At 33.6% G+C, this 22,016-nt stretch overlaps 6 protein-coding genes across 7 annotated transcripts in view; 2 read left to right on the top strand and 4 right to left on the bottom strand.

Moving 5' to 3' along the window:
• The first annotated feature begins 168 nt into the window (after positions 1-168).
• LOC108732555 lies at positions 169-7,725 on the top strand. The gene is made up of 13 exons (XM_018463423.2): positions 169-726; positions 867-1,242; positions 2,136-2,281; positions 2,368-2,471; positions 2,663-2,882; positions 3,127-3,342; positions 3,775-3,983; positions 4,044-4,227; positions 4,697-5,450; positions 5,683-6,855; positions 6,941-7,118; positions 7,186-7,680; positions 7,716-7,725. Exons 1-13 carry the CDS (start codon positions 577-579, stop codon positions 7,723-7,725), a joined length of 4,215 nt encoding a protein of 1,404 aa, XP_018318925.1. The 5' UTR covers positions 169-576.
• A 612-nt stretch (positions 7,726-8,337) lies between these two features.
• LOC112904903 (non-structural maintenance of chromosomes element 3 homolog) lies at positions 8,338-9,626 on the bottom strand. 2 transcript variants are annotated; one of them, XM_025976120.1, is made up of 5 exons: positions 9,324-9,416; positions 9,197-9,246; positions 8,956-9,139; positions 8,684-8,898; positions 8,339-8,623 (listed from the first exon to the last, which is right to left on the bottom strand). In XM_025976120.1, the coding sequence occupies exons 2-5, from the start codon at positions 9,224-9,226 to the stop codon at positions 8,483-8,485; spliced, it is 570 nt and encodes a 189-aa protein (XP_025831905.1). In that variant the 5' UTR covers positions 9,227-9,246; positions 9,324-9,416; the 3' UTR covers positions 8,339-8,482. The 2 variants fall into 2 exon arrangements, with proteins under 2 accessions (XP_025831904.1, XP_025831905.1); XM_025976119.1 differs by having other exon boundaries at positions 8,338-8,623; positions 9,197-9,626.
• Positions 9,627-9,884: 258 nt separating this feature from the next.
• Positions 9,885-15,311, top strand: LOC108732612. Its single transcript, XM_018463506.2, has 7 exons — positions 9,885-10,071; positions 10,132-10,469; positions 10,536-10,635; positions 10,698-10,947; positions 11,013-11,198; positions 11,254-11,583; positions 11,646-15,311. The coding sequence occupies exons 1-7, from the start codon at positions 10,022-10,024 to the stop codon at positions 14,979-14,981; spliced, it is 4,590 nt and encodes a 1,529-aa protein (XP_018319008.1). The 5' UTR covers positions 9,885-10,021; the 3' UTR covers positions 14,982-15,311.
• Positions 15,312-15,890: 579 nt separating this feature from the next.
• Positions 15,891-16,800, bottom strand: LOC108732613 (non-structural maintenance of chromosomes element 3 homolog). Its single transcript, XM_025976060.1, has 4 exons — positions 16,453-16,800; positions 16,212-16,395; positions 15,940-16,154; positions 15,891-15,908 (listed from the first exon to the last, which is right to left on the bottom strand). Exons 1-4 carry the CDS (start codon positions 16,738-16,740, stop codon positions 15,891-15,893), a joined length of 705 nt encoding a protein of 234 aa, XP_025831845.1. The 5' UTR covers positions 16,741-16,800.
• A 2,029-nt stretch (positions 16,801-18,829) lies between these two features.
• Positions 18,830-22,016, bottom strand: part of LOC108732606 (ER membrane protein complex subunit 3-like) — a 49,224-nt gene continuing 46,037 nt past the window's right edge. The window contains exon 3 of the mRNA XM_025976084.1: positions 18,830-19,111. Coding sequence (XP_025831869.1) covers positions 18,995-19,111 — 117 coding nt within the window. The 3' untranslated portion in view covers positions 18,830-18,994. The remainder of the gene's footprint in view (positions 19,112-22,016) is intronic.
• Positions 19,176-20,937, bottom strand: LOC108732554 (coiled-coil-helix-coiled-coil-helix domain-containing protein 10, mitochondrial). The gene is made up of 4 exons (XM_025976103.1): positions 20,604-20,937; positions 20,223-20,401; positions 19,822-20,057; positions 19,176-19,235 (listed from the first exon to the last, which is right to left on the bottom strand). The coding sequence occupies exons 1-4, from the start codon at positions 20,651-20,653 to the stop codon at positions 19,176-19,178; spliced, it is 525 nt and encodes a 174-aa protein (XP_025831888.1). The 5' UTR covers positions 20,654-20,937.

Raw genomic sequence — 22,016 nt, 5'->3', positions numbered from 1 at the left:
CAAAACATTAGTAAACATAAAATTAAAATTAAACAGGTACTATGCTTTGGCAGCAGCATCAGGCTTATTAAGTTACATCGAAAACGTTTTAAATGTAATTTATACCACACATTCTTTAAAAATTCAGTATCAAGAATCAGAGGGATCTACAATTATTGGTAAACAATTTTTCAATTACTATTCTTATAAAATATTTAATTAATGTTAAAAATTTAAATAGCTTTTGTGGAGACGTAGTTGCACCTTCATTTCAATTAATTAAAACAAAAAACCTTTTAAATTTCCTATTCCTAAATGTTCGGTTACGAATTTTCATTATTACGCATACGCAAATATTTCAATTCGACTTCCAAATGATTTAGTTTTCATCACATTTTTAATTGATCAAAAAATTAATAGTTTTCTAATGATTTTTCACCGACTTTGTATCTTATCGATCACTGTAATCGATAGTACAAAGGAACACCCTGTATATATACCTAAATTCTTTCAGACATTACAACAGCCGACAAATTAGAACTTGTTGCTTGTGCAAAGCAGCCATTGCACAAACAGTACTCAAGTTTATATTCAATAATGAATTTTTGTTTGACAAAAATCGGTGCCCGAACGTTACGCGCCTCAATACTTCAACCCCCCTCAACAAAGAACGAAATTGAGTCGAGACTTGAATGCGTTTCTGAACTTATTGAACGTTCTGGAACGGGGGCAACGTTTGTATTAAGGGTAAGTCGTCGAAAAATTATTAATTTATTACAATAAATTTTTTTTTTGCAATTTATTAGACTGGTATTAATTAGATCAGATTTTTTCTTTAATAAGTGATTAAAAATTCAATATTCAATGCATTTTCTAATTATTTGAAGAGTATACTGACAAAAATACAAAACGTCGACCAGTTACTGAACGTAGTAACCCTGATATCAAAACAACCCCAGGAATGCTCAGAAAGACCACTGAACTATTTACTGTTACTGAATTCGTTTTTCGAAATTCTCGAACCCCTACGAGAATGTCTTCGTGAATTCAAAAACCCATTCTACAAAGAAGTTGCGGATAATTTGGCGTCACCCGAATTTGATTATATAAAATCCCTGATGAGAACTGTGATAGTGGAAGACGGTAGACCGGCAAAAGGGTCTAATGGTTCCCTACAGAGATGCTTTGCCATCAAACCTGGCGTTAATTCCCTACTGGATTTGGTGAGAAAATCATACAGCGAAAGATTGGATGAAATGCGAAGTAAGTGAAGACCAAAAATTATTTCAAAAATATTAGGGCGCGCGTCCTAAGGGTCCAAATTTCTAATGTACATTTTTCTGTTCTTAGAATACTTTTTGTAGTTTCTTTTTTTTTATGTTTTCGTGGAAGAGGGGAAATCTCCAGAAGACACCCAGCCGTCTGTACGACTGGGTAGTGTCGTTTTTGTAGTGCAATAGATACATATATCGTTTATTACGACAAGTGCACTATAACCGTAGGTCGCTATATCCAATCACTATACATATTGTTGGTATTCAAAGATATATATATCTTAAGTAGGTAACAGCACTTGGAAAGTAGTCTTTCTCAGAGTTCGCCGTTATAAAAGATAATCTGACTTAAAACAATCGCACTACTTTAGTTTTTTTTGTAATATCCGATGTCGCGCCATTATAAACGATAGGAATCATGTAGAAAAAGAATTGTTTCAGTAGGAGATAGATATCTAGACGCAATAACTGCTATGTCCTTATATTATATTTCATTATAAATGATAGTTACAGCATTTTTTTAACTTGTTTTTATCACACATTATCTAATGTCGGGATATTTTTTATAATTGATTCGAATAATATAAATATTATATATAAAAGAAATTATGAGTGCTGTTAACACAGGGAAAAGTAGTATTACCTAGTTAATATCAGCAATTTCTTTGCTGAAGTGTACGATGTGTTGCATACCTATTTACAAACGATTCCTTTAAATTTAATTTTTCAAACAATTTTTAACACAAAGAAAGTGATCGAAATTGTTCACAAAAGTGAATTTTGACCACTCGAAGTAATGGTGCTAGCCGTTTCGAGCTCACAGTGACTGATAGGGGGGAAGAACTTGTTATAACTTACTTAACTAAAATTTTTTATCTGCAGTGTATGTGAGAAATCTTGGCGAAAAATACAATTTGCCACTTACATTGAGCAACAACAATACTAAAGGTTACCATATTGTCTTACCTTTGAAAAAAGGCGAGAAGAAATCCTTCAAACGGTCCATGTTACCAAACGAGTTCATACAGGTGATGCACTGATCCAGTATTTCACATCTGAAACAAAAAGAGAAATAAGAACATTAAAAAATCGAAACTATTCTTGTTTTCTTTAGGTCGACAGATTATCGGGCAGTTTTACGATGAAAACAACAGATCTGATTAATCTTTCTATTAGAGTAGAAGAAATAATGATGAACATATTAAAAATTAGCAACATGTAAGTCAAAATGTAAAATTTTTTTCAATTGTGTATTTTAATATCTTTAACATCAAAAATTCAATGCCCTGTATATCTATCGATCACCCAAAATTTGGTACCTCTTACGATAGGAGGGACATTAAACTTATATCATTTCAAAGCTTATCGCTGGGTACGATTTCGGGTGGATGCAATTTTTAATTTTTCAGAATAACACACAAAACATTAGTAAACATAAAGGAACGCGTTGCTGTTTTTTACAAACTGTGTGAAGATATTTCGAAATTAGACATGTTACAATCACTGGCAAAACTTAGTGGGGATACAAATTATGTGAGACCAAAATTTGACGATTATATGGAAATAAAACATGGGAGACATCCAATTTTGGATTTTATTTGCTCTGAAACACCCACCTCTAACTCTACAGTAAGTAGTTCGAAATTATTAAAATATCCAAAAACAAATTGNTAAAGAAAAGAATATTTTTTGTTTTTACTTAAAAATTTTTGTGAATTGGACTATACATTACTAAATAAATGATATTTTTGAGCTATAGTCTGCTTCACAGAAATATTTTATGAATTTGTCCACATTAAAATATAATGATTATATTAAATTTTCTTTTCCGTAAAACTACTGTAATTAATTAAAAAATTAAATAAAATGTCAGATTGCTACCGACGACCATAACGTACACATTATAAGCGGTCCAAACGGTTCAGGAAAGAGCATTTTTATTAGACAATTGGTACTGATCCAAGTTATGGCCCAAGTGGGTTGCTACGTACCGGCCGAATCTGCTACCCTCAGGATAGCAGACAGGATATTAGCCCGAATATCTCTGGATGATAATCCTGACATTGGGGTTTCAGCATTTGTCTTAGAGGTATTTACACTAAAAAATAATTAATACGTAAGGGGCCATTAAATATCCCTAGCTACAGATTTTTCCTAAGAGGGGATGGATTTTCAATAGGCGTTAAATTTATATAGGTTTAACGTGTTTGGTTTCTATATTTTTAAAGTTTGTGTCGATATCGTGATTCGTCAGAGCCTTTTCCACGGGGGGGAGGAGACAATGAACTTGCTAAGGAGAACAGTCTCCCTCTTGCCCCTACCTACCTACATCTATGGTTGTACTTATTAAAATTTGAATTAAACTCGAGTACCTCTACATACTACAAATGCAATTACATAATTCATTCATTATTTTATTCTTTGTCGTCCCTGAGTGGCAACTACCCCCCCCCCCGCTTCTCCCCTATCTACCCTCCTACTCAAAGGTTAATTATGTTAATGTCTTAATAATTCGAAATAGATTCTAGAGGTCGAATACTTTCTGGAAGTCATGTCAAAAAACACCCTGATCGTGATCGACGAATTGTGTCGATCAACCTCTGTAGAAGAGGGCACAGCACTGGCCATGGCCATTTGCGAAAAGTTAGCAGAAACGCCAGCTATTGTCTTTTTTACGACCCACTTTAAAGCTATGGCCATCCTAGGGGACATTTATATGAACATAAAAACGTAATAAAATACTTAAATAAAATATAAATTACTAATTGGTTTACATACATTAATTCGTAGTTGGCAAATGGAAACGATTATGCAAGAGAAAAACGGCAGGATTTATTTTAATTTCATGTACAGACTTTTGGAGGGAATGACCACCCTCGAAAACTATGGAGTACATATAGCAAAAAGTTGTTGGCCGGATGAACCTTTCAACTATGCTCTCGATGTTTTAAACAGTACAAAACCACAGCAGACAGTAAGTGTTTATACGTGTATACATATACAATGTGCATTCAAAAAATTTCAGGACAAACTACTAACTTGGATAATTGTCTAGTTTATGGGACCGTCGCTAGGGGGAAAGGAAAAAAGAGTTGGGGGAATCCTATAGAACACTAAACAAGTGTTTATTGGTGGGGACAGAGACATGGAGGCACAGTGGGTGAAGATGAAAACTTAAAATGGTAATGGGTAGATAAGGGAAAGGTTAACTCAACCTTAACCGAGAATAACCTTACTTTTTTAATGGTGTCCACATTCAATATCTTTTTATCTACACAATTACCATTTACAATTTTTACCGTCCCCCCATTGCGGTTCTACACTTGCGACCCCACCTTTAAACACTTGTTAGTTTCTCTCAATTTTTTTCCCCCTCTTCAAGCGACGATCTCATAAATTGAGAGAATTACCCTAATTGGTCCTATTTTCCAATTTTCTTTCAGGACTTCCCACAGAGTCGTACACAATATTATCTCCACTTAAAATACGATTTAGAAGCCGATCTTCGTTTATTAAAAAAGAAACGTAAATTACTCCCCAATATCCTAAATGACAAACTTAAAGAATATCAAAACTCAATAAGAATGCACAGCGAATCAATTCAAATTCAGGTGGACGATCTTAAATCCCAAAATCAATCTAATGGAACTACAAAAATCATTGAGAAATCTAACTTAAAAGAATGTGATTCTTCAGAAATTGGAGGGGCGATCAATAATAAAAAAACATCTTCCAGTTCTGGTTACGTTATCCAAAATACAGCGAAGACTTCATTTGGCAATTCTAGTCCACATAATGGGGATGTCCCAGAACATGATCAATCTTTTAAATCGCAAATCATTCAAAGATCGATTGATTATGATGATATCACCTTTAGTGGAGGACCAACTTCTTCAAACGGCCAAGAAGACAATGAAGAAGAAGAAGTAGATATCCGAAACGTTACGTTCAATTGGAAATCAAGTCAAACAACTCAAAATGCAATCGGAAATAATTGTTACGATTATTTGGGTTTATACCAAAACGACAATTTTAAAACTTATTTTATTGGTAACGATTTAGAACCATCGAAAAATGACGAAAATTATTCGTTGCCCCGTGATCCAAGGGTAGTTTTATCCAGCAGTATTCATAGCAGCGACGTGATGGATTGTGACCAAACCATTTCGGAATTAAACAAAAAACCTTACCTAGGAGGTATGTCATTAATTACATTTTTTATACCATTTATAAATAACGGAGCATTTAATAAGATTTATGGTTTGAAATTATTACTGTGGATTGGTTATTAACTAAAACAAATGATGCACGCTGTTATTTACTTTACGATGAGGCAGAAGTAGAAACTTCGTCCCTCTCCCACGCACGATTATTTTTTGTCGAGTATTTAAACTATCTGTGATACATTAATTTAATTTATTTATTGTAGATCACCAGGAATTTGATGAATGCAACAATCCTAAAAGGCAGTTTAAAATTCCCTTCCCTACAAAAACGTCCAAACGCTCAGACGTCCAGTCGAAAAACGATACCAGCTTTTCATCAGTTAACGAAGCACAATTTTCATTACAATTGTCACAAAATAGAAATAAAACATCAACTCCTTTACAGAAGAACAAGACTATGAATAATGATACAACTTATCAATGTCCAGAAAAGGATTTCATTGAAAGTGAATCGGAATATTTTTCCGACTTTAATTGGGAAGAAAGCGATAAAAAAAACAAGGATTTAACGAATAATTCGAACAAAAAAGAGACACTAAATAGGTCCTCAATAACAATAAATCCAAACGACTCCCAAAAACTAAATCCCCAAGAAATGGAGAGTATTATATCAGAGTTAGAAAGCGTAAGTGAATATTTTTCTGACGACGAATGGAACAAGGAAACAGAAAATATAAACGAAACGAACTGCGTTGGCAAAGGTATTCATCAAACATACTGCGAAGAATACCAGGTCTCGTCAATAAGTTACTCGCCAGATGGGTCTATCTTACAAGATATTATAAAAAACAAACCATTTCCTACGATATGCAGTGATGGCGACAACAACAGTGGTGAAAGTCTTTTCAGAATAGAAGCTAAACGTAAAAAAATCAAAGTACCATTTCAAACACCCAAACCCTTCGTCAAAAAAGTTAAAAGAAAACCTGCAAAGAGAAGGAATAACAGAGATAACAAAAGTCTCAATGAGGACAAAAATTTAACTGATAAGAAGTCCTCAGGAACTAATCAAGACACGGAAAAAAACAGTATCAAAGCATTACCAGAAGCGCAGACATTGGAGAAATCACCCTCACCAAAGGACCGAAAAGAAAACGATAACAATAAAAAGATAATTGTGCTCCAAAATATAGTTATCAAACCTAGCACAAATTTCGAAATTCAACAACAAATACCGACTGGTATGGAATCAAAAGACGAGATTAATTTTGATAATAAAGAACTTAATCAACACAGATCGTCACAGCAAATTAAGGACCAAACAAACACTACAGATGAACCAATCACTACAGAACAGGAAACTGCTTCATTCAAAATTAATTATATTCAAAGCCCTAAAGTTTATATCGCAGAAAATGAAGAAGTTCAAGAAAAAGGTAAGTGAAACATTTTGTACCTTTATTTTCAAAATTTATAAACTAAAACTTCTTCTAACGAAAATATGTATTTTCTGTTTTTTAGAGCTGCTAATAAAAAAAAGTAACTCGTTATCATCTGAATACTTTTTCAAAATAGAAACGAACACAACCAAAAGACGTAAACTAGGAATTAGGGAAAAGAGATCAGAAAAATTGATTACAGAATTAAATACAGACCAAAAAAGTACTCTGGACACTAAAAAGAATAGAACTCCTGATGAGTAAGCAAATTTACGAGTTTCAATGTATAATCTTCTGTTTAATTATTAGTTTTATAACATATTTTAGTAATAAAAATACCAAAGATTCTATAGATGATACTAAAAATTATAATTCCTCATCCCACGAAATTTACTATTCAGCAAACGAAAGTTTCCATGAAGTTCAAAAAAGTCTCGGTTCCTTGAATTCTAGTTCATTAATCGAAAAAGATCAAAATTTATCTTCTGTCACCGTTCGAACCGAAAATGTGAAAAAACCACCCTCTTCCAGAATATTAAAAAGGAGAAAGTTCATATCACCCCTAAAACTGACAAGAAAGGAGATCAAAGAAGAGTTTGAAAAGCAAGACAGGCTAATGTTTGAGAATAACTGTCCAGAAACATACTTACAGAGCATATTAAACAGGCCTAGTATTCAATCTATACAAAAGTCCGAATGTGTTGCAATGATATACAGAACCCCTGAAGGTACCAAAGTGGTAACACCGCCACCTAATAAAAAATCAAAGAAATCACAATTAAGAAGATTTTTACCACCTATAATAGATAAACCAATTCAAACGTTTGATGTTTCTCTATTTAGTGATAAAAATGCAGAAAAATTTGACAAAATGATGGGCATTGATAGACACAATTTTTTGTTTGATGGTTCCCCTTTTAAACTAAAAGTAAAAAAATCGAAAGAAACTGAGGAAACTGCACTAGAATGGGATTTTACTCGACAACATCCCACTGATAAGGACAATCCCTTTACACTAGATAAAATAAATAAAACAGCGAGAGACGAAAAAAATAACAATAACGACAAAAAATGCTTTGAATTACGTAAATATTTCGAAGAGAAGGAAGAATCACTTTCAGAATATGACACTTTCTTATCATTTGAAGAAGACAATAAAGAAACGTACAATACTAAAAAGAAATGCTTTAAAAGAACAGACGATCCCGCATCTGATATAGACAGTATCATGGAAAAATATTTAAATAATTAATATAATAAATCGGCTATAACAATCACTTAAAAATGTTTCTAGTTTTTGTTAAATGATGTTCATTAATTTTTCGTTTTTAACGTTTCACCATGTTCAATAATAAATAAATTAAGTTTTTTTATAAACCTAATAGGTACAATTAAGTTTTTTTTTGTTGAAATATATGCAATTCAATTAATTTGGTAAGTGAAGTGCGTACTAAAATGGAGCAGAAATGAAAAAAAAAATTTATATAGATACATATGGTACAATTCTTCATAATATCTATAAAGTGATCCAATAAAAAAATGTATTTAAGTATACATGTGCCTGATATATATTCTATCATGAAGTAAAAATATTTAAAAAGTTGTCTCTAAAAAAAAATAAAATTTAATCGCTATCAACAATCTCTTCAGCTGTGTCAGCTGTGTTTCCAGTTGTAATAGACAATCCATCATTTTGCTCTTCAATTTGTATATTTGCCATTTTGAATTGGTTTGTCCATGAAGATGGTTCAATATTTCCGTAAGTCTATCCAACAAGGGTCAATAAAATATCAAGTACCACAGTCACAAATATTTTCCAACTTACATTACAAACAAACTGAAGTATTTTTGCTTTTGAAACATCAGTTTCAGCCCTAGTACCCCATGAGTAACTGATTTTTCTTGTATGTTCATCAACACTTACTGATAAATATCTCTGTTTAACCATGTCATTTCTAATAAAGTCTTTTATATTTCCAAATAATTCGTGTTTAATTGACAGATCTAGTTCAAAGGATTGCAAAAATCTAAATATTGTTTCTAAAATAAGTTTTATATAGCCTATAAATTTTGCGAAATAGTACGTAATCTAAATACCTTCTGGTGCATTATCGTTTGACATAAACACATGAGTCAATACAAGCAAAATTATGATTTGCTTTCCATCTTTAGGAGTGTGTTTATCTTCATTAGTGGTTCGCATGTAAGGAAGAATGTTTATAACAATGTATTGTTTATTTGAAACAGACTGATCACACACATGTAAATCAAAGCCATAAACCTTAAAAAGTTCCTTTAAAAAAAGTTCACAATAGATTAAATTATTCTATTCCCTTACTTCATTCAAAACGTTTGTTGCTTCAGTCATAATATTTTCATAACGTTTTCCTATACCAGGTAATACATGCTTCAGTAAATCAATTTTTCTAATAGGCAAATTACTTCCTGCATTATAAATAACATACCGAACTACTTTATTCACAGTTTCTTCAAAAGACTCAGCTGGTTCATTTTGGGAATTTGCAAAACTTGCCTCCAAAGTTCTTTGTGTTAAATTTTGACTAACATTTTGAGAACTGTGAGGTTTAGCCTTTTGTTTATGAGAAATTTGACTTCGTTTACCCATTGTAATTATAATATGAAAATATTAAAAGTAGTAAAAAGTTTATAAAAAGAATACCGAACACTTACAAACATATAAAACTTATAAATAATCCCAAAAAGGAGATAGTTTCTTTAACCGTTTTCACCAAAAAATTGAGGTTAAGTAATTGTTACTTTGTTATTGAACTACAAATTAAAGTTCATAAGAACTACTAGGTACACAAATATTTTAACAGAATATTTAGAACTTTTCAATGAAACTCATGTAAGAATAATTGGTAAATTTCAAGACTAACATTAAGGACGATTAATTATTTAATTTACTTTTTTGTACAGTAGATAGTTCAAATAACCATTTCTATAAAATCATTGCTTATCTATGATTCTTTACCTATGATCTATTACTCTTTGTATATCTCTTATCTATGTCTATGATCATTATCTTAACCTGTAAAAGACGTTAAGATTAAAAAATCAAAATAATGTACGTTTTTGGCGGTTCTTTAAAATACTGAATAGTTTAAGGTTCACAATAGCTTTTAAGTAAAATAAACAGGCCATGGAACCTATCAGTCCGGAAAACACTATCCGAAAGTATTGCAACATCAGGTAAAAGCGATTATGATACAATTAACCCTACTTCATTTATTATTCAAAAAATTATTTCAGTTGTACAGATGTGCCGTTAGAATTGCTTGATAAATTTGCCGCAAGAGCCCATTTTCGTAAATTTGGTCATATCGTTAGAATACATTTAAGGCCAAAGAGTAGATCTTGTCAGATAGAATATACGAATCAAGAAAGTGCACAACTAGCTAGTTTTGCAGGAAACGAATACAATGGAGAAGAATTTAATATTGTTTGGGGCGCTGAACCTTTTGCAAAAAAGAAGCCACTCAGAAAAGACCCTGACCCTGATTGGACACCTGATGATCCCGAAGTTAAAGCTGAACTGGAAGCAATGGGTACACTTTATCCCAAAAAAAATACACCACGTATTGTAAAAGGTATTAAAAACGCTACTGTTATTATTATTAAAGTTATGATAAGTGAAGGAAGTATTTTTCTGTTAGGTAGATCCTCTGATTTACAAGATAGTGATCCTTCCAAGAAGGTTAAAAGAAAGTGGCAGACTGATACTTCATCAAAAGATAAAGTCAGTAAAAGAGCAAGGTGGGATTGTTTACATACAATACAATATTATGTTTTAATTATTGTGAATTTCAATTTCTTAGTGGAAAAATAACTAGCACCAAAAAGCCTACTAAAAAGAAACTGACAACAGAACATCTGGAGCTGTTAAAAATTATTAGAATGCCTGCATTTACCACTGAAGAAAAATATAAAGTATTAGATTCCAGAGATAAACTCATTCGACTACATACAAAGAAACAATCAGATTTGTCCAAGGCAAAAGTTACAATAGGGGTCTGCCCTGATATGTGTCCTGAGAAGGAAAGATTGATGAGGGAAGTTCAACATCAGGTAACTTATTTTAACCAATTGTCAATGTCAATATTCACAGTTTTAATTATTAAAAAACAATTTAGGTTGCAATCTATGAACAAGGGGCAAATGGAAAAGGTATGAATCCAAATCTAGCTGTGAAACAGTACTCTCGTAGTTCAGCTGATCAAGAAGTCCCTTTACCACATGAACTTCGACCTGTTCATGTGTTACAACTGACCATGAACTACCTAATGCACAAAATCATGGATTTGTGCGACTTATCAGATGTACGTTACAATCTAAAGAAATATTAACATTTGAAAAATATAAATTATTTTTTAGGTAAACATAGGTGAGTGGTACCATTTCTTGTGGGACAGAACACGTGGGATTCGAAAGGACATAACACAGCAAGAGTTGTGCTGTTTGGGATCAGTTGAATTAGTAGAACAGTGCGCTAGATTTCATATTCATTGTTCAGCTAGACTTGCAGGAGAAGAACCTTCCATTTTTGATCAAAAAATTAATACCGAAAACTTAACGAAATGCTTGCAAAGCTTAAAGTATATGTACCACGATTTGAACTTGAAGGGCATCAGATGTCCCCACGAACCTGAATTTCGGGCCTATATCATTCTTTTAAACCTAAACGACGGAAATTTTATGTGGGAGGTAATTAATGGCTCCAATTTTTGAATAATAAGATTTAATGTAATTTTGTTTTTTTTTTTAAGGTACAACAGCTTCATTGGGAGATACAAAAGTCACCAGAAGTAAAATTTGCAATCCAAGTATATTCTGCAATAGACAAGAACAACTACGTACGATTTTTCAAGCTTGTTAAGACTACCACGTACTTGAATGCTTGTATTCTGCTTCGATATTTCGTCCAAGTGAGGTTAAAAGCTTTAAAAACGATATTGAAGTCGTATTCTCCTAGAGCCCCCTACACACAATTTCCTCTGCAGGAATTAATGAAGATTCTTGCATTTGAAAACATTCTGTCGGTTGTGGAATTTGTCGAATATTATGGATTAAAAATTAACGAAGAAACTACCCATGTTATCCTGGACAGGAAATCCTTCTATTCACCTGAATTACCTTTCGCTCTAGATCGTGCAGTTAATGTTGTAGAATCTAAACGACGTTGGACAGTCGGCGAGACAGTCTTTGGAGGAGCTCTACCTCAACCACTCTATTCTGATCACATTCCTCATAATAGTTTCAATGAAGAGGGCTTTTTAACCGAATCGAAAGAACTGTTGGACGAATTCAAGGAAGCTGAGTTGGAAACACAAGCAAGTGAAAAGATCGATACAACAGAAAAGCCGGCACCAGAAATAAAAGAACGACCTAAAAATGTTTTTGCAAATGTCCCTAACCCGGAGGTGACTGAAAGAAAAAGCACAAATATTTTTGGTACAGTTTCTTATCTGAAAGAACCCAGTACGAGTCAACCAACAGATGCATCAGTAAAACCTACCCATATGTTAGAAAAAGAACAGAGACCACATGTCACATCCGGATTTCAGTCACATCAGCCATTTAAGTTTAGAATTCCCAAGAAATCAGGAGCAAGCGACATTTTTGGACAACCAGCGGATGTCGTATCTTCTAAAAAGAGCATTTTTGGATCTCCAATTGCGAAAACTGAACCTTTCTCGTTTAGTAGTTCTAAACTAGGCAGCGTTTTTGGCCAAAGTCAAACTTTTACGCCTACAACTTCCAACTTATTTTCACAACCTCCCAGTTTCGGATCAACGTCTGCATCAGGGGGTTTCAAATTTGACTTGAAAATTCCAGAGAAAAAAGACATATCACCATCAACGCCCTTAGCTTTAGAAGATCAACCCATGGAAGTTTTAGAAGCACAAAAACTAAAACTTCAACAACAACTGGAGGAGCAAAAAAGGATTTTGGAAGAGAAAAAGCGGGAGGCTGAAGAGGCTTTGAAAAAAAAGAAAGCTGAACAGAAATTATTAGAAGAAAAACAAAAACAAAAGGAAGAGGAAGAAAAAAGACGCAGAGAAGAACTACTAAAACAAGAATTGACAAAACTTGCAGAAATGAAGAGAAAAGTTGAAGAAGAAAAGAGATTAGAGGAGCAAAGAAAGAGAAAAGAGGAAGAAAAGAAACGCAGGGAAGAACAACTTAGATTAGAAGAAATAAAAAGAAAAGAGAAAGCTAAAATGGAAGAAATTGCCACAGCAGTTACACAAGTTATGAATGATCTCATTAATCAATTAGAAGAGAATCTTAAATGTGAAAGACTTCAAGAAATAAAAGAAAACATCAAGAATTGGAAATTAAAGCTGTTTGTGCACAAATGGCGTTCCAAAATTGAATCCAAAAAGAGAAAACGAAAGATAATAGAAACTAGCCCTGTTTGGATAAGTACCAGGTCTGCTGACAGGGAAGCCTCTCAACTTTTTACTGGCATGCAAGAATTAACTCTGCAAAACATCAAGAGATACAAATTGGGAAAACCGATTGATCTGGAGCTACCCAAAAGACCTAAAATCGATAAAATCGACTTCTACAAACTCTCACAATCTCTTCTGAATACAGTTAAGAACGAAACCAAACTGAGCAAAGAAATATTTTGGAAAGTTACAATATCACTTCCGGACTTCCGAGAAATGAAACATGGGCTGCCGGCTCTCGAAGATATTTTGACAGACTATTTCGAATGGAAGGAAGACAAATACGGAACTACAGCTCTTATAAAAATGACAAAACTCCTCAGCTACAAAGTTACGTGCAGTATAGAACGGAAGCAAGGTGTTAGGACTTTTGAGAACGACAGTAACGGGCTACTTTTCGTAGCAAAAAATATTAACAATCTTCTTATATCACGAGTTAAAGAAAGCGTAAAAAACTTAAGAAAAAACGTTTCTGTACCTGTCTGTATTCAGCTACTACATGAACCAACAAATAACGAAATTGACCAACTCAGCGATGTATTGAAACAAGAAAGACATATTTGTAATTACATAATTATCAAAGACGCTTTCGAACCAGTTAGTTTTATACATTCGATTGAAGAGAATTTGTCCCTCTTGGCCATGAGCACCAAACCACCTCCTAACTTGTTACTGAACACCTTAAGCAACTTCTTAAGAGATAATTTATGCTCTGACTTGTGGAACTACGTGACTAGTTATGGAAAGTGGAACCATTTGTACAAGAAATGCCTTCAAAGGCCAAACGTAGTGATCAACTTATTTAATGAAGCATTAGAAAGGCTCAAAAACATAGTTAACAGTAGTGATATTAAAGAGTATCCCGATTTTCCGGAAGAATTTCAGGATTACTTGACCAGCAAGATTCCCGAAATACTTCCGTGTGATTACAAATATTTTCCAAAATTTTGGAATAAAGACGAGTACATACATTTAGTTTCTAACGAAATAAAATCACTACAGTTACCAGAATATAAAGGCACGTGGCCCCCCGAAAACGAATTGGAACTCGAAAAAGATATTTGTAATTATTGTTCATTTGCTTTCCCCGAAAACGAAAAAATTTTTTACAAAATAATGTCTGTGATTCTTAAGGAGTTCGATCCCAACGAGGACTTCGAAAAAATCAGGAAAGTGTCATGGGTAAACATCATAGAAACGATAACCCTAGAAAAAATTGAAAAGGCTGATTTTTCTTTACGAAAAACCGAATTTTATTCGAAATCGATTTTTAATCAATTAATACTTGTATACGATCCTGAAGATGTAACCCGATTTTCCCGAGACCCGTGGTTTTATATAACCAACCCCTTGGTATCGTCTGAGATGAAACAAATTGGAAGACAAATACAACAAATTAAATCTAAGAAAACAATAAAATTGAGAGAAAGAATAATCGACGAAGAAAAAATCGAAATTGATTTGGATCAGACATTAAAGTCACTCTTACACAGATCTGTAGAGGACGAAGAGAATGTTAGGAAAAATAAGGCAACTATCAACAATCTCGAATTTTTACTTAATGATTTAGAAGATAGTATTAACATCCAAAAGAAAATCAGTGAAAGATTTCAAAATATAGTTCAATCAGTTCTTTTAGATGTTTAATTAATTCTTGATATCAAATATGGATAAAGTTTGTTGTTGTTTTTCATTACATACTAGCCAATAAGTGACTCTCTGGCCTTATTTTTAATACAATGTATTGTTTTAATACAATTGCTGTTTTACCTACTTCAATTAGAACAATAAAGAGATAACTTTCGAAATTAAATGATTTGACAATATTTTATAATAATATAAAGTGAATATGTATGTATTAAAACAACTATTCAAATAACTGTCCCTTTTATAAAGAAAGTTTAATTAGAGACAGTCACAAATTTAGCTAGTTTCATACCTATAGGAGAGGTCATTGCCCTTAACCCCTCCCTTGTAACTTTATACCTATATTAATAAATGGCACCTTTAGCAGTGTATGTATATTCATCAGATATAACTGCATTTAATAATATATTGTAAAAGAAATAAAAATTAAATTACGCAGATATTTCTCAAACAGTTGTTTTTAAAGATAATTAAAGTATCTAAATTATTACCAAAGGGACAACATGGCGATGTACAATACAAGCTATGGAATTTTTTGCTAAACTGATAATTGGATCAGCGGATAAAGAACAAAGGAAAACAATTCCATATTCGTAATCGTTAAATAAATGAATTAATTACCTTATAATTTCCAAATTCTTAGAAATAACCCACTACTTAATCACCACACAACTACACGGAATGAAACATGCCGCAGTACTGACCATAGATAGATAGAAAGTATTAGATATCTCTAATCTATGAATAATGTTTTACCTATAGATAATGTATTATAGATACTAAATTTTTAAAGTTACTTAAAATCCCCAACTTGATTTACCCGTTAATCACAAGGTGGCACTAGTGAATACATTTTCTTTTAAACATATACAATAATTTATTTCTACTAAAAATGAAAAATTGTCCGAATCAGTTACATGTGAAAGCCTAGAGTCAACCATTATATTTTCCAACTTACATTACAAACAAACTGAAGTATTTTTGCTTTTGAAACATCAGTTTCAGCCCTAGTACCCCATGAGTAACTGATTTTTCTTGTATGTTCATCAACACTTACTGATAAATATCTCTGTTTAACCATGTCATTTCTAATAAAGTCTTTTATATTTCCAAATAATTCGTGTTTAATTGACAGATCTAGTTCAAAGGATTGCAAAAATCTAAATATTGTTTCTAAAATAAGTTTTATATAGCCTATAAATTTTGCGAAATAGTACGTAATCTAAATACCTTCTGGTGCATTATCGTTTGACATAAACACATGAGTCAATACAAGCAAAATTATGATTTGCTTTCCATCTTTAGGAGTGTGTTTATCTTCATTAGTGGTTCGCATGTAAGGAAGAATGTTTATAACAATGTATTGTTTATTTGAAACAGACTGATCACACACATGTAAATCAAAGCCATAAACCTTAAAAAGTTCCTTTAAAAAAAGTTCACAATAGATTAAATTATTCTATTCCCTTACTTCATTCAAAACGTTTGTTGCTTCAGTCATAATATTTTCATAACGTTTTCCTATACCAGGTAATACATGCTTCAGTAAATCAATTTTTCTAATAGGCAAATTACTTCCTGCATTATAAATAACATACCGAACTACTTTATTCACAGTTTCTTCAAAAGACTCAGCTGGTTCATTTTGGGAATTTGCAAAACTTGCCTCCAAAGTTCTTTGTGTTAAATTTTGACTAACATTTTGAGAACTGTGAGGTTTAGCCTTTTGTTTATGAGAAATTTGACTTCGTTTACCCATTGTAATTATAATATGAAAATATTAAAAGTAGTAAAAAGTTTATAAAAAGAATACCGAACACTTACAANCCAAACAACGATGGTTGCTGTGCCTGGGGTGCTACTGTAGCAGGTGGAGCTGCAGGAGGATGTGCTGCAGCAGCATGCTGCTGAGGTATCCTGGCTGGTACCGATCTGAAATGAAATTTATATTGTATTAACTTTTCTTCCATATAAGACCATAAATAGGCTTGTAAAATGTTAAATTAAAGTGAACGTTATAAAGATGTTGCGACATATTGTGTATAAAATACATTAATATATTTTTATAGATAAACCATGACGTTTTAGCAAGTAAAAAATGAGGTTAATGGTTGAAAACACAACAAAAACGTACCTTGCAGGTGCACGGGGTACAGGACTGGCTGATCGTCCTCTGCGAGGCATTTTTTATATTAAAATAGTAGTTTACAACACTCACGAAAAATAAATATGTGGATAAGTCGTTAAAGTCGTTTTGTATCGAATTCGTCTGTTACGTAAACAGTAATGTCTGCTGGGTACTGATTAATTACTGACGTCACGAACTTGCGCACCTCAGATATGCGTCTTCTAGAAAAATTTTCCCCAGGAAAACTTTTTTGTTTTCACGAGACTTTTATCACAAATGCAAATTAACTGTTTTGCAGGAAAATTGTATATAAACTGTCAGAAATGATTATAAAAAATTGCTCTGGTAGAGTTGATCAAGAAACTGCCGTTAAAAAACTTTTGCAGTGGTTTTTCGAAAGCTATAAGTGTATTTATAGGCACCTAATGATGTTTTTAAACAATCATGTGACTGTTTTTCTGAGAATATTGGTTGTTGCCCCTGTTTATCACACGTTTCAAAATGTGGCGCAAATTTTTCATATTGCGAATTATTGAAAATGTACGTAACATTCTAAAATAGCAAACCCTAATATAATAATACGTACGCATGTATATAATCAGAATTGTTTGCCCTTGAAAAAGCCCAATGTTTTAATAATCCCTTTAAAATAACCCTACCTTTGAGGAGCAGTTGTTTTTCCCTTAGGCGAACCATAGCTCGATTTCGTTCTGTTGTTACTACCTCTATTGCTTCTGCTCATCTTGTCGTTAAAGACTAAATTAATTGTTATGAAAAAATAACACGTCAATCAATTTTAGAAATGCATCGGACATAACGCAATATTATATTTGAAAACGTTACATTTGACGTTTTCAAAACTTTTTGTTTTTGTTTGAACGTTACCACCTAGCACTTGGGCAGCGATTATTACATCAAATTATATGGTACTTACTTTGCAATAATGCTTATTACTCCGTTTTTATTTCTTATAACATCCCAAAATTTAACAGGGCATAGTCAGGGGCCCTAGCGAAGTATTCTGTTCTGTCACACCCTCGCCGGGGATCGAACCCGAAAGACATTCTCTTATTAGCTTACTCCAATTCGCCAAAGTTTCGTCCACAAATTTACCATATTGTTTAGGTCAACAGCATCGCATTTTATCATCATTAGGGCATCATGTCTTTCCTCTTTAGTGATGGACCAGATGGAATCTTTTAACTATTTTAAGTAAACTGATTTTTTTTTTTTTGTTCGAAGCCCCTGAAAAACTCGTTGCAAATATTAGCTGACAAGGACGAAAAGTTCAACTTAACCGGTCCAGTCGATTCGGAGCGAACTGACTGACAGACAGACAGACAGGCACACGAGTTATTCTATAAGGGTTCTGTTTTTCTTTTGGACGTTCAGAACNTCCGTGCAGTACTGTATGAATTATACGATCCTCACCGGTTAAGAGTTTGGCCGAGAGTTGTCTCCTTCCTTTTCTGGCCTAGTGCTGTTCTTTTCTACTTTGCGCCGGTCAAACAAAAGGTCACATCGCTACAGAAACTAAACCAAGTATAATAAGGCGTGAAATCGACCACATTAAATTAATTTTTTTCTATCCCTCGAGAACAATATTTTTTCTGGAGAAAAGGTACCCTATGTACTTTTTTATAACCCTGACAATATGAGTACAAAATTTCATGACGATCGGTTGAATAGTTAAGGCGTGAAAAGTCGACGAACAAACACACAATTGAATAAAATAATTCGAAGGTACTATAGATGGCGTTTACTGCGCCATTTGTGGTATTTTCTAAAACACACAATTAATTAAGATTATGAGATAAATTCATCAGATATATTAACAACAAAAAGATAACACTAGAAAATCCAATATATACGCGTTTTAATAGGTCTATGCTTTCAAAAAATTGTACTCTACTTTTGCCAATTTCCACTGATGATGTATCAGCTCTAGAGCTTCCCATTCAGCTTTAAAAATAACTTTGTAATTCATTGGGAAATTCGATACCATATTGGAAACTTGATCTTCTGTACTCTTCAAATACGGCGCACACGAAGAAAGGCGCCCGCGGCTAGTCGGCGAATCGATACGCGCACGTGTGCCCGATGGCACACAAACACACTCGTGCTCGCTACAGTATTACAGACCCACTGAATATTAGATAAATAATTATTTAATTAAGTAGTATTTCGAGACACCCTGTACATTCGAGAGAATGTCCCATTTCCGCAATATACAATTGCCGCCCAGTCGTCCCTCTAATTTATAACGTTGACCTTAATTTGTAGAAGGCAACAAGAAAATTTCGTCAACTCGCTACTCTTTCGCAATCAAAAGAGACCAAACCGCTACAAAATTTCCGCGTTTCAGTTAAATTGGACACGTTTATTAAACTCCTTTTTTTTGTTTCTTCAATGTCTAATCGTAACTAATGGCAAAATCGGTCCTCTCGAAGCTCGTGGCCGATTGACTACTTCAATATCTTCACAGACCAATCGCTTTTTGCCATTTTTTATTTTTGAGGTAAAAACTGGAGGTCGCAAGATCACGGTAGCTCTAACGACTGACCCACACACTGTCTCGCGCGATTTACACATAAAAAGTAAGTTATTGTTCTGTCTGCCGAGGTCGCGAACAATAAACAGTTGAAGCTCGTGCGGTGCGAACGCGTCAATTTTCACGAAAATGTGTCACCAATAACAGTAACAAAACGTTACCCGTAGTGCCTTCGCACGAAGAAGCACATGCCTAAGTTTGCACTGTTGAATTGCCTCATTGAATCCTTGGCACAGGGTCAGATCAGACTGTGTTGAGGCACATTCTAAGAATTGTTTGATTTCCCATGCACATGGCCCATTTTGTTCTGCAGCATAAGGGCTGCTCCCTTGTGCTGGAGCAGCTTGTTGGGGAGCAGCAGCTACAGGTTCACTACCACCACCTCCACTAAACAGCCCTAAAAAAAGGAAACAGAAAAGCCTTGAGAACACTTGCAATAAGAAGTGTCTTCTTATTTTTATTTCTATTCCGAGAATTATCCCTGACAATGATGCTGAGTAGTAAATTATATTTCAAATGTAATGCTGAAGCTGACAATTTTTTAATACAACTGGTACCTTACCTGTGACAGCATGTCCAACAGTGTGCCCTATTGCAGATCCAACAGCAACTCCTCCGGCAGTAGCTGCCATTTGGCCAAACAACGATGGTTGCTGTGCCTGGGGTGCTACTGTAGCAGGTGGAGCTGCAGGAGGATGTGCTGCAGCAGCATGCTGCTGAGGTATCCTGGCTGGTACCGATCTGAAATGAAATTTATATTGTATTAACTTTTCTTCCATATAAGACCATAAATAGGCTTGTAAAATGTTAAATTAAAGTGAACGTTATAAAGATGTTGCGACATATTGTGCATAAAATACATTAATATATTTTTATAGATAAACCATGACGTTTTAGCAAGCAAAAAATGAGGTTAATGGTTGAAAACACAACAAAAATGTACCTTGCAGGTGCACGGGGTACAGGACTGGCTGATCGTCCTCTGCGAGGCATTTTTTATATTAAAATAGTAGTTTACAACACTCACGAAAAATAAATATGTGGATAAGTCGTTAAAGTCGTTTTGTATCGAATTCGTCTGTTACGTAAACAGTAATGACTGCTGGGTACTGATTAATTACTGACGTCACGAACTTGCGCACCTCAGATATGCGTCTTCTAGAAAAATTTTCCCCAGGAAAACTTTTTTGTTTTCACGAGACTTTTTATTACAAATGCAAAATGCAAATTAACCGTTTCGCAGGAAAATTGTATACAAACTGTCAGAAATGATTATAAAAAATTGCTCTGGTAGAGTTGATCAAGAAACNACTTATCCTTTTAACATGGGCGCAATTGGTATCTACTAATTTTTGAGGGTCCTTGATTATTTTGTAGTTTTCCCTGGTAACTAGCTTATGAACAATTGCAGGAAAAAAGGGAAAGTTAGAAGCGTTTCAGGTGTGGTGTTATAGGAGGATGTAAAAAATATCAGGGGTAGAAAAGGTTAGAAATGAGGACAAACCTATTAGAAAGGGTAACAAAAGAACAAATCACTATGGAAGTCAATAAGAAATGGGCACCTTTTTATGCATAACTTAGCAAAATTATCTATTTTAGATAATTATCCAGGATTATTAAAAAATTATCAAATAATTTTTTTTTTCTGGATGAAAGGTAACCTATGTCCTTTCCTGTACCCTTGACAGTGTACAAAATTTCATAATTAATCGAGTAGTTAAAACGTGGAATCGACCACATTCAACTAGTTTTTCTATTCCTCGAGTATTTGTTTTCTGAAAAAAGGTTCCCTATGCCATTTTCTGTACAGTATTTTTTTTTCTGAATAGAAGGTACTCTATGTCCTTCTATATACCCCTGACAATGTGTACAAAATTTCATGATGGTCGATTGAGTAGTTAAGGTATGAAATCGACTACATTGAACTAATTTTTCTATCCCTAGGGAACAGTATTATTTGTCTGAATAAAGGGTACCCTATGTCCTTTTCTGTACCCCTGACAATGTGTCCAAATTTCATGATGATCGATTGAGTAGTTATACATCATTTACTTTCTCTAGCGATGTGCCCCTTCCAATGTCTTAGACGCGCGCTGGCAAAATCGTAGGTAGGGAAAAAAAAAGCTCATTCTACTCTCGATTCTTATTCATTAAACATACTTTTTCATACAGTACCTGCCAAAAGATTTGTTCAATCGTAAATAATAGTGCGAGGCGAAAACAAGCGTTAAAGCCTTTAATATGTCTTCAAATATAAATAAACATCTCGTTGATATTTTCAGTAGTAAATGGTACCAATAACAGCACATTTGAGCAATGCAATTGTAGTGGATAAAATGGTCAATTTTTCCGTGCA

Source organism: Agrilus planipennis, unplaced genomic scaffold (assembly GCF_000699045.2).
Source record: "Agrilus planipennis isolate EAB-ADULT unplaced genomic scaffold, Apla_2.0 scaffold71, whole genome shotgun sequence".
NCBI lineage: Eukaryota > Metazoa > Arthropoda > Insecta > Coleoptera > Buprestidae > Agrilus > Agrilus planipennis.
Note: the sequence above shows the minus strand (reverse complement) of the source record. Positions and strands in the feature narration are given on the sequence as shown.

Coding starts and splice junctions, on each gene's coding strand:
- LOC108732613 (XM_025976060.1), bottom strand. CDS start 16,740: ATGGGTAAACGAAGTCAAATTTCTCATAAACAAAAGGCTAAACCTCAC. Junction 16,396..16,452: donor CAACAAACGTTTTGAATGAA/GTAAGGGAATAG, acceptor GAACTTTTTAAG/GTTTATGGCTTTGATTTACA. Junction 16,155..16,211: donor AAACGATAATGCACCAGAAG/GTATTTAGATTA, acceptor AACTTATTTTAG/AAACAATATTTAGATTTTTG.
- LOC108732612 (XM_018463506.2), top strand. CDS start 10,022: ATGGAACCTATCAGTCCGGAAAACACTATCCGAAAGTATTGCAACATC. Junction 10,636..10,697: donor AAAGTCAGTAAAAGAGCAAG/GTGGGATTGTTT, acceptor TCAATTTCTTAG/TGGAAAAATAACTAGCACCA. Junction 10,948..11,012: donor TGAGGGAAGTTCAACATCAG/GTAACTTATTTT, acceptor AAAACAATTTAG/GTTGCAATCTATGAACAAGG.
- LOC108732555 (XM_018463423.2), top strand. CDS start 577: ATGAATTTTTGTTTGACAAAAATCGGTGCCCGAACGTTACGCGCCTCA. Junction 2,282..2,367: donor TACCAAACGAGTTCATACAG/GTGATGCACTGA, acceptor TGTTTTCTTTAG/GTCGACAGATTATCGGGCAG. Junction 5,451..5,682: donor CAAAAAACCTTACCTAGGAG/GTATGTCATTAA, acceptor TATTTATTGTAG/ATCACCAGGAATTTGATGAA.
- LOC112904903 (XM_025976119.1), bottom strand. CDS start 9,484: ATGGGTAAACGAAGTCAAATTTCTCATAAACAAAAGGCTAAACCTCAC. Junction 9,140..9,196: donor CAACAAACGTTTTGAATGAA/GTAAGGGAATAG, acceptor GAACTTTTTAAG/GTTTATGGCTTTGATTTACA. Junction 8,899..8,955: donor AAACGATAATGCACCAGAAG/GTATTTAGATTA, acceptor AACTTATTTTAG/AAACAATATTTAGATTTTTG.
- LOC108732554 (XM_025976103.1), bottom strand. CDS start 20,653: ATGCCTCGCAGAGGACGATCAGCCAGTCCTGTACCCCGTGCACCTGCA. Junction 20,058..20,222: donor TGTTGGACATGCTGTCACAG/GTAAGGTACCAG, acceptor TCCTTTTTTTAG/GGCTGTTTAGTGGAGGTGGT. Junction 19,236..19,821: donor TTCGTGCGAAGGCACTACGG/GTAACGTTTTGT, acceptor GTAATACTGTAG/CGAGCACGAGTGTGTTTGTG.